Source organism: Austrofundulus limnaeus, unplaced genomic scaffold (genome assembly GCF_001266775.1).
Source record: "Austrofundulus limnaeus strain Quisiro unplaced genomic scaffold, Austrofundulus_limnaeus-1.0 Scaffold45, whole genome shotgun sequence".
NCBI lineage: Eukaryota > Metazoa > Chordata > Actinopteri > Cyprinodontiformes > Rivulidae > Austrofundulus > Austrofundulus limnaeus.
In genome coordinates this window covers 1,508,612-1,525,654 of record NW_013952447.1, presented here as the reverse complement: position 1 = coordinate 1,525,654, position 17,043 = coordinate 1,508,612, and the positions used below count along the sequence as shown (strand labels likewise).

At 35.7% G+C, this 17,043-nt stretch overlaps 1 protein-coding gene across 1 annotated transcript in view; it reads left to right on the top strand.

Annotated features, from left to right (window-relative positions):
• Positions 1 to 10,581, top strand: part of tacr3a (tachykinin receptor 3a) — a 30,647-nt gene extending 20,066 nt beyond the window's left edge. Inside the window, exons 4-5 of the mRNA XM_014007872.1 lie at positions 8,129 to 8,325; positions 9,227 to 10,581. Coding sequence (XP_013863326.1) covers positions 8,129 to 8,325; positions 9,227 to 9,542 — 513 coding nt within the window. The 3' untranslated portion in view covers positions 9,543 to 10,581. The remainder of the gene's footprint in view (positions 1 to 8,128; positions 8,326 to 9,226) is intronic.
• The last annotated feature ends 6,462 nt before the right edge of the window (positions 10,582 to 17,043 follow it).

The window sequence follows — 17,043 nt, the reverse complement described above, 5'->3', positions numbered from 1 at the left end:
TAATAAAAAAAAAAGAAAATCGTTGGCTGGTAATTCACTTTCTTTTCTCATTCGTGTTTGGACTGCAATAAATTCACTTCAGTGAGCAGCTGTCRTCTGTTACAAAATGTAGATTTTACATTTATTCCTCACATGGATTTTGTTGTGAGACACATGAATCACAAGTTAGTTTTTTCTCCCTTCAAGTGCAAAACCTCTTAAGAAAAAGTTTGTTTTTACAGTCGTGTGAATCAATTTGACCGGCTCATTTCCTCATTCCAAAGTGCATCATGCTTGATTTAAGAACCACGGCAATCCTAATTAAAATAAAGCACTTAGTACAGCTCATTTAAAGACGTAAGACCAGCACATCTAATGTGCTCTAATCAACACCTTATATTGTATCTGACTCAGTCACCCGTTGCATTAAAGCTCCTGTTAAAAGATGGCCATTCCATTCAGAAAAACATGAAGCTCAGTGCAGAAGGGAGTGGAGGATGGATGATGCTAATGATAGCTTCTCCCTGGAGCCAAACTTTGGCTGCACAATCTTTGACCACAGATCATCCATCCCAACATTCGGAGGAGAAACTTGGCCTGGGAGCTCAGTCAGCTTTGCCCAGACTCTCYAGTAATGAGGGAGGCTTAGTCTATCCCAAAATGGTGGTAAAACTGCTGGACAACTCTAAAATGATGTATAATGCAGAATATATTCTCATCAGAGCTGTTTGCTTACCAATGATAACGATTTGAGTCCTTTAGGCTAACATAGCATACTGATAACAAATATTCCAACTGACAGCCAAAATCTCACCTCAAGTTTTCACTGAACAATGTAGAGCTCTTTTAATATCACCACAACCATGACCTCTTACAGCTGCAGTTAACACAGATCTTTTTTCTGTCTGTAAAAATGTACAATAATTTTAATGTAGCCTTTTTAAATGGTGCATTTCTCCCATTTGCTTCCTTTGCTTTTTGGTAAACGTATCCTGTGCCGTGTAACGGACTGTATTCAATTTTGGTGTGATAACCTGCTTGATATTAGAGATTGRTTTGAGTCATTTTATGTCTGTGATGTCATATCTTTTCTCAAAATCAGTTAGGAATTTTTTTTATTTCCTGCAGTGTGACCTTGACAATAAAAAGAAGATRAACTTGATGTCAACATGTCGATGCCTGAGTCGAATTTAGTGCTTTTGAAACACAAGCAAAAACTGAAGGGTGCGCATGATTTCAAAGTGAGCTGCAAAGGACGTGAAGCAATAGAGCAGATATTATAAAGAAGGCCTGTTTTTATTGATCATGATTAATTTTTGACAGCAATAAAACTATCAAACATCCAAAGGGGGAATAATATTTTATTTATTTATAGGAATTGTTTTATCACTTGKGCTCTAAAAGAATGAAGTCTACAACTCAACTTTCTTTTGTGATTCCTTTCAAATCTAACTCAAAATGCTTTTCTTAAGACATGTTTTATTCATACAGGCTTTTATTGAGTTTTATTTTCTATCATTTCAATTGTTTTTATTATATTTGTGATGTTCAGTACTTACTTTTTGTTCTGACAAACTGGTGAGGATTGTGTGAGACGTGAGACACTGACCCACCTATTCTGTGGGTCATTTGGGTCGTTGTCACCTGCAATGTGTTTACCTCCCAGACCAATGTCAGCTAATTTTGGCACATTTCAAAGTGTGAATGGTTGTAAAACAAGCTAAAGTGGTGAGGCAAGGCTGCACTGTGATTGGATAGATGATACCTAAGGGCACATCCTTTGCTTGATGTTATTTTACCACCATTTTTTTTCTTACGTTATGGTCTTTAAAGGTGTGTTGCTGATTCCTGAGTAAGGTTTAGCTTAATCTTGACCTAAAAAACTTGACTCTACGTTGTTGTGCTATTCCCCTATATAAAGGTCTGAACACTCACATCTGACCAAAGCTTGGTCAGTCGCACATATTTGACCCACTCTTAAAGTGAGTGTCACAACAACACGATTGAAATGTCCGAATAATCGATCAGAACTCAAGAAGCCTTTCAAATGAAATGTGAAGCATCTTCAAAACCTAAGAAAGGAGGCTGATATAGTTAGGATGACCTGGATAGTTGAGAAGCCACACTGGGTAATTCTTTGTTCTCTGTTTGATTTATTACAGTGGCTCTGCATTCATAAAACATCAAAGTGGTTAAACAATATTTAATATTGCTCCTTTGAGGTTTACTCTGGTGTATGTAAATTTCTTTTATTTGTCCGTCATTCATCTCGTATTCTCTCTGCTCTGTCTGAGCTCATTTCCATTCGAATTTCAAGATCATCCCTAGAGCAAAAGCCATCTAAGGCACTTTGAATTGTCACCAAAATCTGTTCAGAAAGACTTCTACATATGTGTGTATGTATGCTCCTTAAGAGACACTTCATCAGCTAGGATTTATTGGCCTATGGTCTCGAAATGTGACCCAGATAATTAATAAAWWAAATAAATAAATAAATAAATAAATATGTATGTATGTATGTATGTATGTATGTATTTGTTGCAGGTTAAAAATTAGTTAAAAAATCTGCCCTGAAATAAATAAATAACACTGACTCAGCTTTAAACAACTGACACAGTTAATCTGTCACACCTAATATTTTAGCACTGACCAAATGTGATTAAAATATGTTCAATGTAACTTTAATCCTAACCCTAAAATTTATTTGAGTTGAGTCAGTCTTATATTTTTCATTGTACTTTCTAATGATCAAACTGAAATATTTAGTGGTTTTAGTAACTAATTCCCTTCACAAGTTCCCAATGACCCTTGAGCATAGCAGGTCATCATCCAGTGTGAAGGAGGCTTTATTGATGTATGCAGAAAGAAAATTACATCTGTTCCCTTTTTTTATGTTCATTTGCATAAAATCAAGCCCCTCAAAAAGGAAACAAATAGAGCAGAAGCACAGATCAGTTCTTGTGTTGAGGAGCTTGTTTTGCTATGAGACTGAGATGAAATAGATGCAGCTAATTCTCCTTAAAATTAATGAAATTGCATGCTCTGCTCTGCTTGGATTTTTTAAATTATTATTATTTGCCAGGTTTATTTAGATTATAACTGAGTTAGAATGCATTTGCTTATTTATTTCCTCCCAATTTGGTCTTGCTGTATTTCTCTTGCCTTTGGTCTCTTCACTCATTAGAAGAACTATTATTTYTTCAGAATAATGAAGCAAAGTCATGTTTTTTTCAATAGATGGTCATGCATTTCAAATTGGAGTTGAAGCATTCAACCTCCTTGCAAGCTTACGTGTTTTCTCAGTCACAAGACAAAAGTCACATCGTGTCCCTAAAACACTAATACCGTAATCTTAAAACCAATGCTGCACAGGAAATTAAAGCTGCTGACAGTAGGGCTTTCTTTGTTATTTTCTCTGTTTCTTTATTTCAGTTCTGATGTTGAACTCAGAAAGAAAACACTGGAGGCTCACATGCCCTCCCAACTTGATAACAGCCTGTCCTGTTAATTATAATGTAGCACTTCACTTTTTTAAAGCCTCAAATAACATAAAAACATATAAATAAAACACTGCATATTTAAATAGGAGCTAAGAATCAACAAAAATCAACACTTCGAAAAACAATTATTTGATTTATCTATTTTCAGTCAGAACATGTCTTATTTGTTTACATGGAGGGGTAGGTCTTCAAAATTAGCGCAGCCACCGGGGGTGCTCGTCTTTTGAGCTTTCAACATTCAGMTTCTTGTAATTCTAACAAACTGTGTCCTGATGTCCAGCTATCTCTAATTTGTGAAGTCCATTTGGAACACATTAACGTTGATTTTGGAGTGTCATTAAAAACACTATAGTAAAGAAAGATGAGGTAAAAATTATTGTGAAAAAAAGTTATAATGAGGTATGGGCTTCATCTTAAAGATTCAAGGTCTTCCAGGTTTTTTGTTTCCCACTGAAGTAAACTTGACTGTTCTGGTGGTATTTTTATGGAACTCCTAATATTCCTGCACAAATGGAGGGTTCTTCCTCCAACCTTTCTCCTCCTGTCAGTGCTGAGGTCAGTGCGTTCACCTCACAGAGACCCACAGCAGTCAGCTGCAAAAATGTCGTTTTGTCAGCAATGAGATGAGAAGTTTTTGGAAACCGGGATTCAAATTCTGTAAAAATTGAATAAAAAACTAAAATTAAATTAAATTTTTTCTCCATAAATACATTTGTAATTAGCCTAGGCCGCTTATCCTGTAGCAAATTTGTTTTAACAGGTTGTTGTTCTTTTTACTTTTGTGCAAACTTTTACCATTTTGAAATTTCTAAAAAAAAAAAAAACAACTAAAGTTGCTGCAAAGAACAAGAACTCCAATAAAATAAAACACTAAATAAAATTCAAARCTTCAGTCTTGAAATAAATGCGATTTGTCCATATGCGAGTTTAAAGGCTGGCAATAACAAGTCATTTTCATACATTTTATAGACAACTGAAGAGTTACCTAAGCCTGATTTAAGGAAATACAATTTTATTTTTGACAAACAAATAATCTATTAAAATGGATCAACTTCACACAACTTTACCAACTGGTCTGTTTGCATCCAATAATTAACATGTCAAACATCATCATTTAATTTCAATAATCAGCAAATTACCAATAAAACATTCATTTGAATAGCTGTCAGAAAAATCATGTTTACAGTTTGATTTTTTATTTATTTATTGTTTGTTTATCTTTGCCGTATTTCCTGGATAAGAACGTAAAATGCTTCTTCTTTGGCAGGTCGTGGTCAAAATTAGATTTTGCAAGGCAGCAAAATGATTGCTTGAGTAATCAAGGAAATAAATTGTGCTCTAAAAACTAAATTGGTCAACTTAATCCAAAATCTAAAAATTGGGTTTTAATGAACAAACACACACCGTGTTACTGATTTATATCAGGGCCTGTGAAAAGATTTAATATTTTGTCTCAAAAATTTTTTGACAGAGCACATTTCAAGTCCTCTGGCAGGCCGTTCCAGTTCACAGGAATGATGAGACAAAACAGTGCTTTTCCAGCTTGGTTTCTGACACTTGATATTTTGAAACGGCCAGCGGGCAGATGACCTAGTTGACATAAATAACCCATGGATGACTACTCGAGACATACTTGAGCCAGAAAATCTAGAGAAATGAGTTAGAGCTGTCTGAAAATCAGAGGAAATCATTGATACAGAGCTGCCTTTATGAGCTGATGAAGCTGTTAGGTTTTGTATTGCTCTTTGCAATGACTCAAGAAAATAGAACTTAGGCCAGAGTTCAATTAACTTTTTTAATAACTCCTAATTGTTTCAAACTCAGAAAATAACAGAAATGTTTCCTTTTATGCATATTATTTTGCAAAATAAAATGTAGTTTTCACACATTAGAACTCTACATTTTGAAATATCCAGTCTTTCAAGACAAGTTGTGGTCTATTACCTTAGAATTTTGCACTTTTTTATCTAAATGATTTTAGACTAGAGGTAATAATGGATTTGCCATGTACGGTGTACATCTACAGTATGTTCTATATGTAGAATCAGCAAAACATCTCCTGAAACAAGGGACAGTTTGTGCTCCAAAAGGCATAATGTAATTATCACCAATCATCATCTGATTGAATTTAAGGTCAACCCAATTCAAGATGAACACCACTGACCTCAGGAAACACAAAAATGACTATATCTCAGCCTGTTGCTAAATTTTGGTGTKGTAGTATCTGTGAGTCATTCACAACACACTGTGAGCACAGAGTGAGCATTTTTTTAAATTAATTTGTTYATTTTTGAGATTTTTAAATGGTGCTGATTATCCGCTGCTAAATAATCTCAGCTTTTCTCGCATCTGACTTGGTCATCCATATAAAAGCTTTGTCATCAAAAATYACCAACATGGATCCAGAGCTGCACCGGTTCTGCTTGGATTAACTATCAGAGGACACAGACACAGGACAYGGGACAGGTGTCAAAATAATAAAAGCAAAACCAGACAGGTCTCAAACAGAACAAAACAAACATTCTGTCAGCCATGCAAATTAGTCATGTCAAATAGCAGAAAAAATCAGGAAAAGATCAGGCRCAAATGGACATTTAATTATGTTTAATTCTATTTTTTAGCTGCCTTTAGGGAAAACATACATTTTCAGTTGGCACTATTTGAAATKTCAAAATCATTTTTTTATTCGTGTTTCTTTTAAAATTCCTCAACACTGCAGCATTTGTTCAAGCATACTATATTTAAAAGATACATTTTCAGTTGGCACTATTTGAAATTTCAAAATCATTTTTTTATTCGTGTTTCTTTTAAAATTCCTCAACACTGCAGCCTTTGTTCAAACATACTATATTTAAAATTTGTATAAATTTAAAACATGTTTTGAAACAAGTTTAGGAAACTGTGYGATGGTAGATGCAAACGTAATGCTTTTTTTAATCCTTTAATACACAGTTTAACCCAGATGGACTGTCTCAGCAGCTCTGACAGCCAAAAGATGGAGGATGCAAACAGAACCTAAGGGCTCTTAGAAAGTGCATCCATCTTCTGCTAGTTTATTACCTTGTTTAATCTGATATGAACACAGACAGTTTTTATGATTTTAAGATAGATGGCTGTTTGCACTTGAACAGCAGAGTCTTGAGTCTGAATTGAATCCATTCAATTTGACCACATTTCTCTGTTGGATCAATGTCAGTAGATTATTCCTCTGTGTTTTCAGTCAGTTAAAAATATTCATTGTTGACACCTTGCATGAAACCGTTTGTTTATTTTCCCCATGTGACATAGACAATTTCCCCATCATAAAAAAATGTTAGTTGTTAAAATGTGCAATGTTATGCAGCCGAATCAGCTCCCAAAGGGCTGTTTTGGACACCCTCCTAGTTTGAAATTTATTCACAAAGACTATTTTTGAAGATCTTTTGAAGCTAAATGAGGGTTTTCATTTCCCCCTCTAGCAGTCCTTTGAGTACTCAGAGTTTATCTCCCACTGGGAGCTTATGGCTTCCGAGTTTTGGAAAAAGGTTTTCAAGAGCTTCTATAAAGCTTATAAATGTGTATTACCTGTTTTTGAAAAAAAAAGATAAGGGAATCAATCAAAAAATAAATAAAGGTAAAAATTAAATATATTATTTCTTTATTTTTTCATGATAAAAAATTGTACTAATAACTATTTCAATGTAAATATTTATGTGATGTGAAACTGAAGGCAGTGTAAAGCTTCATAAAATAGCATTTGCATGAATCATTGTTCCTGTAAAACTGTAAAATAAACACCAGGCTCATCAGTTTATCCTTCAACTTCACAACTAAATAAGAGTACCATACCAGTGGAGGGTTCTTTAAGAGCAGGACACTTCAAATGCTTTGGAGGTAAAATCTCCTGAACCTTAAACGTCATTCACCTCAGACCGTATCAGAAACCACTTCTTAATGTCCACAAGAATGAATACAGCTTTACTGCTGTTTTAGTAACATAATGTGGTTGTCAACATGATTTATGTTGTGCTGTACACTTTTCTAAAACATAAGATCAAAACACGGTGTGCCAAAGCATCTGTTTGGATTTCAGGAGGGACTCGCTGATGTCTGCTTTGTCTCTGCTCATTCCTCTGCTTGTATCTCTGCAGGATGACAGCTGCAGACTTAGTCAGAATATACAGCAGTTCATTAACTGCACAGAATGGAGATTTAAGCATTTGTTTAAAGCATTCATGTGCCGATTATTAATAAAAAATAGAAACCATCTAAGATTTTCATGTAAATAGAAAAAAAACATTCTCACTGTTTTGAAATGTTTACTCACTGCACCTTGTCACAAAAAGGTGCTACCAGCTCAGAGACAGCTTATTTTATGCAAATGGAGTTTCTGCCTTTTTTCGGGGCTTAGAAAGAGTTATTGATTATGTTTAACAAGTTTATTTTATGGGTTATTGATCCGGGATGTTTCAGTCTGTGATTATCTTGTTTCAGTTCGTAAATCAAAGCACGATTGTCGTCATGCGAGGGGGGTGTTAATACAGCCTGCCTTGCCTTTTAGACTGATATACAGTCGCTTCTTTATTTTGATTTTTGTAGATTTTTTTTCCAGAAAACAAAATAAAAAGCAATACTTATTTGTCTTATGTGGTGTACATTTTGTGTTGCAGGTGGTAAAGATGATGATCATTGTGGTGGTGACCTTTGCCCTCTGCTGGCTGCCGTACCACGTCTACTTCATCGTRATTGGTTTCAACAAGCGTCTGATGAAGTGGAAGTACATCCAGCAGGTTTACYTGTCAGTGCTGTGGTTGGCCATGAGCTCCACCATGTACAACCCCATCATCTACTGCTGCCTCAACAGCAGGTGGGTACCAATGAGCTTTTTCAAAGTTTACAGCCAAAGGTAGGAGGGTAAAAAGGTCACATATATCTATATGCTGCCCCTAATGCTTTTAAACTGTAGCTACACTGATCAGCCAAATACCTGGCCAACGCTAACCAGTTACCACAAAGACAAAGGTTGTGTCTTGAAAAAGTCTGGTGAGTGATATTTTGGGGGGTCTGTGGGATAAAGTATTGCTTCCTGTAATACGATCCCATCAGATTCATATCTGTTGAGCTTGGGAGTCCTGGCAAATACCTAAGAATCTGTCTTGTCTTCTTTGAGCCACTTGTAATTGCTGTGGAGCCCGCTGCTGTTTTCTTGGCAGCGGGCCTGATGCTGCAAGGAAAAGCTGTACGCTGGTGGTCAGGCTGTGTGCCAAGAAAAAAAAGTATTGTAGTAAGATGAGGCGTTGTAGTCACTCCGCTTTGATTAATTGCTGTGCCTCTTCATTTTAACAATATTTTTGGGGAAAATGAACAAGCTTGAAATGAGAGGATCTTTATTTTCCAATATCATTTCTTTTCCAAAATACTTTTATTGAATGTTTTAGTATGTCAAAAAATATGCTCTGAAGTGCTGCTTAAATTTAAAATATCTGCATTATTCAGGAAAGGTGTTGCAGGAGACAGTCACCACTTGACATTTAGGTGTGGGTTACTAAATTGAGAAAGTTTCAGGAACACCAAAAGACAATTTCCTTCCAGCTTAAACACTTTTCTTTGGCTTGCACTCTGCTTTGCTCTGCAGGAAATGGTGCACCTTTAAATTTAAAGGCTTCCAATGTACTTCAAATTGAAAACAAATCAAAACAGTTAGTATTCTAAACACATTCTTCTTCTGCGATTGTTCACTTTCTATCTTTGTCTCTCTGCGGCGCCAGATTTCGAGCCGGCTTCAAGAGGGTGTTCCGCTGGTGCCCATTCATCAAGGTGTCCACCTATGACGAGCTGGAACTACGCTCCACGCGGCTGCACCCGACCCGCCAGAGCAGCATGTACACGCTGACGCGAATGGATACCACCATGGTTGTAGTTTACGACCCCGCTGAGGGCAACGGCAGCGCTGGAGGAAGAAAGCACTCCTTGTCTTCCAGGAAGAGAAGCTACGTCACCGCTCGCCACTCTGAGGTTAACGACAGCGGGGCAAAAATACAAAACGGAGTGGCACCAAAGGCTGAAGTTGAAGAATTCTCTTAAAGAGTGTTATGGACTTGCACAAAGCACTGTACATACAAATAAAACACATTAATCGTTTAGCCGGAGCATTTGAAGACGATGCACAATCAAAATTAATTTGCCTTTTTTTCAACCAAACATTCTGTTTGTTTGTTTTTTTTTTCTTTAAATTATAGATTTACATTTCTGTAGGCATGGTGAGACCCAAATAAAGAAAAGTTAGTCCAAAAACAAAGCATAATTCTGATTATGCAGTCTGTTAAAAGCATTGAGCTGAGTGTGGTACAGAGGATGGATTGCATCTATTTACCCCGTGGCCATGAACAAGAGTCATCAATGGAAAAACTGYTGATTGAACTCTGTTTGGCCTCATGAGTGGCTCCAAACTTGGTTCTCGGTTATGTAAGTATTATATGGAATATGTCAAGCTGGCTGGCAACAAGCCAAAGGCAAAAAAAAAAAAAAGATTTATTTACAGCTCGTCAGTAAATAGKCTGCACTAAAAGCTCTGTGAAAGAACACCAACAAATCTGTTTACCTTTTTTTTCTTTGAAGGAAAAGAAAACAAGTTGCACATTTCAATGCCTTTATACAGCAAACTGTCAGAGAGTCAGCCAGCCTTCTGTTTGAGGTTTTAGATGAACTAACCTCTGCAAACATCAGCAGAGTAAAGAAATGTGTCRTACTGGATCAATAGTGTACAAAATACAGAAAAAACATCAATATTGATAGCAAACATTTTCTATTTTTGTTTGTGTATGTTGTACGAAATTGACTGTTCCCACCAACATGTCTTATTCTAATTAAGTTAAAAAAAAACATGAATGAAAGGAAATGTCAACTTTTTTTTCAGGTTTCATCTCTCAGCCGCAGCTCTTAAATTTAACAACCTTATATGGCACTTTTTCTTTCTAATTCTCTCATTTTGGCACAATTACCAACCTGGCAAAAATTCCCTGTTATCAAATGAGTAGTGGAGCGCCCCCTGTTGGGCCCCAAAGGACATGCTGGTTCAGAAGCAATGATTAAGTATAATAAGAATAAAAATAAACTAAAATCAGATTTTATTAGTGCTGTACAAGTTTAAATATATGTAACATATTGATATTGTGGAGTTTAGTTTATCTGGTTTATAAATCATCATTTTTATTGTAAATCTTATGTTAATTAAAACCCACTCAACAGAGAGCAAATCAGCTGTGGGTCAGGATTGCAGTTTTATGAACATGTATACACACACACACACACACACACACACACACACACACACCATTGTCTTAAAAAAAGAAAAACAGTGAGCTCATTCATTAAGAAATTGTTAATTTATTTACATCAGTTCATTTAGCTTTAGTGCTATTGCTCCAGTTTTACTCTAATTCCACAAAAATGCTGAAAAAATTTTCTTATCCCACAAAACTAAAATACAACTCATTAAAAATTTAACAAACACAAAAAAAACCCAAAAAACTAATACGACACATTTTTCTTTTACAACCTCAGACTCCATCAACAAGGAATTAATGTGAATCKTTTCTCCTTTTCATTAATTGATGGTTCTCTTGTCAGAACTCATTCATTTGCAGTCAGTCATCTAATTCTCATTTAGGAAGATGGCAACATGATAAACTGGGTTGTTTGAATGTTCAGAGACGTTCTGAAAGTAATAATTAATGAATGTGAAGGAAAGCATCGAAATGTTCTGCCTCCCTSAGCTGTTGTGGTAAAATAAAATGAATAGACATTTTCTCCTGTCTGTACAATGTGTGCCTCTCACTGTCAAATGACTCTAWATATTATATTTCTTGTGTTTTTAAAGGATAACTGCTTGCTTTCAGCCTGAGACCCATCTCCTTCCTAGTTTTTATTAAATAAACTCTGTTATTATTAGATTGCTACACAGCTTTGCCATTTACTCTTTGCACTGTGATTTTTCAAACTTCATAATAAAAACTGAAACAAAAAGAAAAACTCAGGTTGAAAATAACTGTGTTATCTTTTACAGCAGAAAATAACAAATTGCAGTATCATAATGGCTTATTTTGGGRAATTCTTGCAGTTTATTGATGATGCTAAGTAACTTTCCAAATCTATATCATGTTTATTATAGTAGGTTAAAGTTTTTGTATTGCTCTGCAGCAGTCAGTATTTGTGTATCTGCTATAGCTTTGGTGCAATGCTCTTCTTTCTATCATGTTTACATGTATTGATGTGCGTATGATAAAACGTAGCCGTGGCTTTTTGCAATATCAGTCCARTGTTTTGTTATCGGTGTCACTTGTGTGAAAAACAGTGCAAACAACTGTGAAAATAYACAGAATTTCAATATCTCAATTTATTTGTACAGTTTAAACTGATGACCWGAACAAAAGGCTCTGTGAAGGCAAACTGCAGCTGTGTTCCTCACTGTTAAAACTTCTGCATTTCAGAATTACACCAGAGATGTTTCTCATAAATAAATAAATAYATTTGAACATTTTTGCTTTTGTGATGTTTTTAAAACTTCACTCTAAGAAATTAAGTGTCAACTTTACTCAACCAAGTTGATCAACTGGTTCCACTAAACTAAACAACTCACTTTAGTGGAACCAGTTGACATAACTTGGTTAAATAAATTCAAGATTTATTTTTTTAGTGTTATACAGCTGAAAACACAGAAAATAGCATTTGGGATTTTAACACCAGTCTGAATTTTAAAACTCTACGATTTGAGTTTAATCAATGTTTAGTTCAGTTACATTTACTTTATTACAGACCCCCATTGGTTATTACCTCAGCARTAACTATTCTGCCTGTCCCTTTGTTCCCAAAACAACTGATTAGAGAATCTGGATCTCCCCGGCAATGGCCTTGGATCTGATGGTAATTGACCATCAATATTCTGATCTTTGGCTACGCTGGTCTGGGGACTGGATTCTTCGGGCCCCATTAAAACTCACTTACTCCTCTGGCTAATAATCTTGCTCTATGCAGAGGTTTTTTTCATAAACACCATAGTGTGTCACAGTGTTGATATAATGTGATGCTTTTGCTTTTTTCCTCATTTTCCCTTGTGTGGTTTTTAGTTTTTCTGTTTGTCTAAAGGTTGCGCAACCGTGTTTGCTGCATGACCTGTCTTAACTCCCCCCTCCCCCCCTTCCCTAATTGTACAGCACCTTGTGAATTTATTTCTGTGAAAGGCGCTATATAAATAAAATTTTACTTACTTACTTCTTCCTGGGGTCCTGGTAATGAGCCATACAGTGATTCCTGATTGGTTAACAATAGAAAAATCTCAATTTGGAGGGAAAAAAAGGTTTAATTCTGATCAGATAGATGTGTGAACTGCTTTTGAGTAAGAAGACCAAGACTAAAGGAGATGTTTGTCATCTCCAAAGCAATCCCAGTCTTAGCAGTTCATGCAAACACTATTTTAAATCTTTATTGAAAGTTTTAGTTTCTGATTATTTGCAAATAGTAGCTGCAGCAGCAGTTGGTTGTGGCACCTCTTGGAGCACTTCTGTCATAGTTGTTTGGCCAGGATAATTGTGTAGTCTGAAATTACCAGTGCTGAAAAGTTTTCTAAAGCACTTATTGTATGAACAATTTGGAAGTTATTGACACTGAAGTTGTTTTAAAATAGCAGCAATTCATTTTAGTTTTGGCCCAGCTCCACTAGAGCATCAATGTGACCAGAATTTAACTCTTTTTCTTTAAACTGCAGTAATATCATTCAAAGAGCTATCTCCAACAGGTAAGCTAAGTGGTTGATTTTTCCACACAACCTCAATTTGGAAGATCTTACAAATCACTTTAAATGCYACTCTTGTCTGTTCGCTCTTTATGGATACACAGAATTGCTGAAGAAGTCATAACGGTAAGAGTTTCACATTTGAGCAAAACTGCAGTAGATTGGTCCAAAAAGCATCTTAAGTTCAGACTTTATGTAACTCACAAAGAGTAAAAGGTAGTGACAGAAATAATAACATCAGCGAAGAAATTTACTGAAGTCACACAACTCAACCTGAAAAAAAAAAAAAAAGATAAAACAAAAGAATCAAATTAGGCCATAAGAAGAGATAATCATTGTTTTTTTTCTTTGTTCTGAGGGAGAACAAAAACTGTCTTTGAGGTGTCAGTACTTTGATGCTTTCATGTCTTTCTTTTCACATCACAAGCTAACATGATTGATTTTAGTGCTTCATCATCATTTTTGCCTCCTCCACACATTATTCCTGTGTGACTAATCAAATCTATTAAATTTTTAAAAACCTGCAGCTCTCAGATATAAAAATCAGGTTCTGAGTGTCTTTTTGAAGGCAGAACAGCTGTCAGCATATRCAAGGTTTCATAGTTTTGGATTTTAATTCGTATACTTCTAACACAATTTCTGCGTCATGAAATGATTGTTGGACTTGTTGATGTTAGCAACAAAACACAACTCTGTTGATTTATTTAATTTATTACAAATTATACAGTAGATGTTTATAGTAGTGAATTTATGTGTTTGGTGGTTATGTTTGTTTTAGATTATTTATACAAAAAATTTAAAAAGATGTTGAAAAATTGCATATTTTGACCACTATGATGGATTTAAGCTCAAAATAATTTGAGTTCATTAATGCCATATGTGATAAATATGTTTTGTAACAAGCAACAGCCACAAAATCACAAACTTTCTTTGCATCGTTTATTTATTCATTTATTGCCTATGAGCATTATGTTTTACCTTTATAATGCCTTTCACTGTTCACCATGTGGATAGAAAGACAAAAATACAAGGTGTGCACTTTAAATTCAGCCTAAATTTGCAGTCATGTGACACAGCTTTACTCCTATAGGTGTCTATTCATCATGAACAAGCACTGATGTGGACCACTAAATAAGGAAATTGTTACACAGTATTCTGTGTCCACTGAATGCATTTTTGGAGCACTGGTCTGCATCAGTCCAGGGTCAGGGATTTGTAGAACAGCCTCTTACCCACCGCAGTGATGAGCTGTTAATTTCCTGAGCAGCGCTGCCGCCAGAATAAACACTTAATGTGTGGTAGTTCAAACTGTTTGCTTCTTCTTCTCCTCCTACTTAGTGAAAAGCATTTTCATTGTTGTGGTCACTGATTTTTCATGTTAGCTAAACACTGAACAGAGCTGCTGCTATTATTGGAAGTAATCCTTGATTTTTTTTTTATGGTGGCAGCTTGTTGCTCCACATTTACCATGGAAAACCAGCAGCAGCTCGTGTGAAATTGCACCACTTTGCATGTTTCTGTCACCCTCACTTAAAAAGCAGTGGTTCTGAGACAAAACAGCATCATAATAAGGCTTTTTTTCTTTTTCTACAATTGTTGGGGGATGTAAAACATTATCCTGAAACTCTTAATATTAAATGAGAGTRTTCCATCCAAGCCTGTGAATCAAGGGGAGAAAATTATGCTGAAACAATGATTACTGCTATAACTCTGTACCTTCTGTGAATAAAAAATTCTCTCGCAATCAGACAGATTATGTTGGTGATCTGCATATATCAAATATATTGCAGGCTTCAGAAATCTAATTGTAAGTCAAAGCATAAAACTAAAGAAACACTGTAGATTTTCTTCTCTGGGAGTTTATCATTTATGTTTAACATTTTTCTGAATAATGGCACCATATAAGGCTCCCTTAAAAACAGTTTTCAGTAATCTGAGTTTTGAGGAACCAAAGGAGGCATGAAACAGAATTAAGCCGTGTTGATGCAGAGCACCACACATGTGACAAGTGTCTATATGTTCAAAGCACGACAAATGAACAAATAATTTGTACGTTCATTTAAGGTTATTTTGATTGAAATATTGAAAACTAAAGTTTTATAACTCACTGCTGTTGCTATTTGCAAATAACCACAATTTGATGTAAATAGCTATGCATTGGAGTAGTGCTGGCCCTGCAGAGTAATAAAAATTGTTTGTGAACTGCTATAAAATTTTTGAAATCGTAGTGGATTTAAAAAAAACAGAAATCTGTTTTGGTCTTGGCTGAAACAGAAATGTCTTTTAGTTCATCAGTCGTGTTGGATGTAAAAAGACAGAGTTTAAAACTCAAGACAAGAATTTTCTTTCTTTGTATTTTTGATTTCTATCATATTCCCTGTGAGCWAGCAAAGCTATTCTTTCTTTCCAGATGATAAATCTTAAAATCCAAACATGGTTTGAGGTTTCATCTTTAAAATGACCTCAGAACTTCCTCATTATAATAACCTAAAAATAAGGTTTTGACCAAATATCAATGGGCTATCCTGAATAGGGAAACAAATCAAGCCATGTTTCTGAAAGCGCTCATGATATCTGGATGATYCAGGTYTCAAAATGTAGCTTAAAAATCAGGAAAACTTGCTGAGGTCACTTTGATTAAATTTGACTTAAACCTCACTTTGAAGGGATGGGTCACATATTATGATGGGAAACAGCAGTGGTCCAGGTACCATTAACTAAACTAACCAAAGCTTTCAGTCCTGGCCTTTTTTTCACATTTTGTTTCATCTCAGTGGGACAACATAGATAAAGTAATTCAGTTGGTTTTTAGATACAACTCAGAACTTCTTGTGTTATTTGTGCTATTCCATTGCCACATGCCTTACTACAGTCCACAGCTGTGCCTGTCTCAGTTAATAAAGCCAAAAAGTCTGCCGTGAAAAAACTACAAACCTGAAAAGGCTCTGACATGTTGGCCTTTCAATTCCTACAGAGACTAAAAAGCTGGTTAAGTGAATCTGCAGCTGAACAAAAGCTGGCAACAGCAGGATAAACCCTTCTCAAAATAGGCACGAGTCTGCAAACTGGTCCAGCCTACACATGRTTTTCATGATTGATGTTTGAGCAGCCTGGTCTAGAACTGTCTGTCTTTAATGGTGACAAGTGAAAAGGTTAACTTGATAAATCGATGTGGGTGGGTTTGGCTTTAGATGTTTACGGTTTTCTATATCAAACAAAACTGTGAGGATAAGCACTGCAGGGAGTGTCATTAGACATTCTGACTTGTAAAACACAGATGTAATTTATGGAATAAATAATGGCTCTGTTCCACTGTGATGTTCCAGTAGCAGGGACAATGTGACCTCCGAATGCATCTCACGTGACCACAACCAAAACTGGTTTTATAATTGACAGCAGGGCTTTTCTTGAAATGTCGAGGACAGAAGTCTAATGGATATGAAGCTTTCAGTGGACAATTTTAGTGTATGTTCACATAAATGCAACAGGATTAGTTTAATATTTTCTATAGAGCACTGCGTGAAGCAATTTGGATTATTAGATTAAGCTGAGTGTGAGGTGCAGGCAGGGATTGAACAGGCAAAAATCCAGAACTAAGGGGAAGAAAAATGTATTTTATTAAAAGTAGGCTGGTGAGGCAGCTCAAAAACACAAAACTCTTCCAGCAACAACACAAGGAACACAAAAAGACACCACACTGGCTGAAGTAGACAGCACAATGATCCGACAGACACTGAGGACAGGACGTAGAATATACAGGCAGACAAATGAGAGACAATGAAAAACACCTGGAGG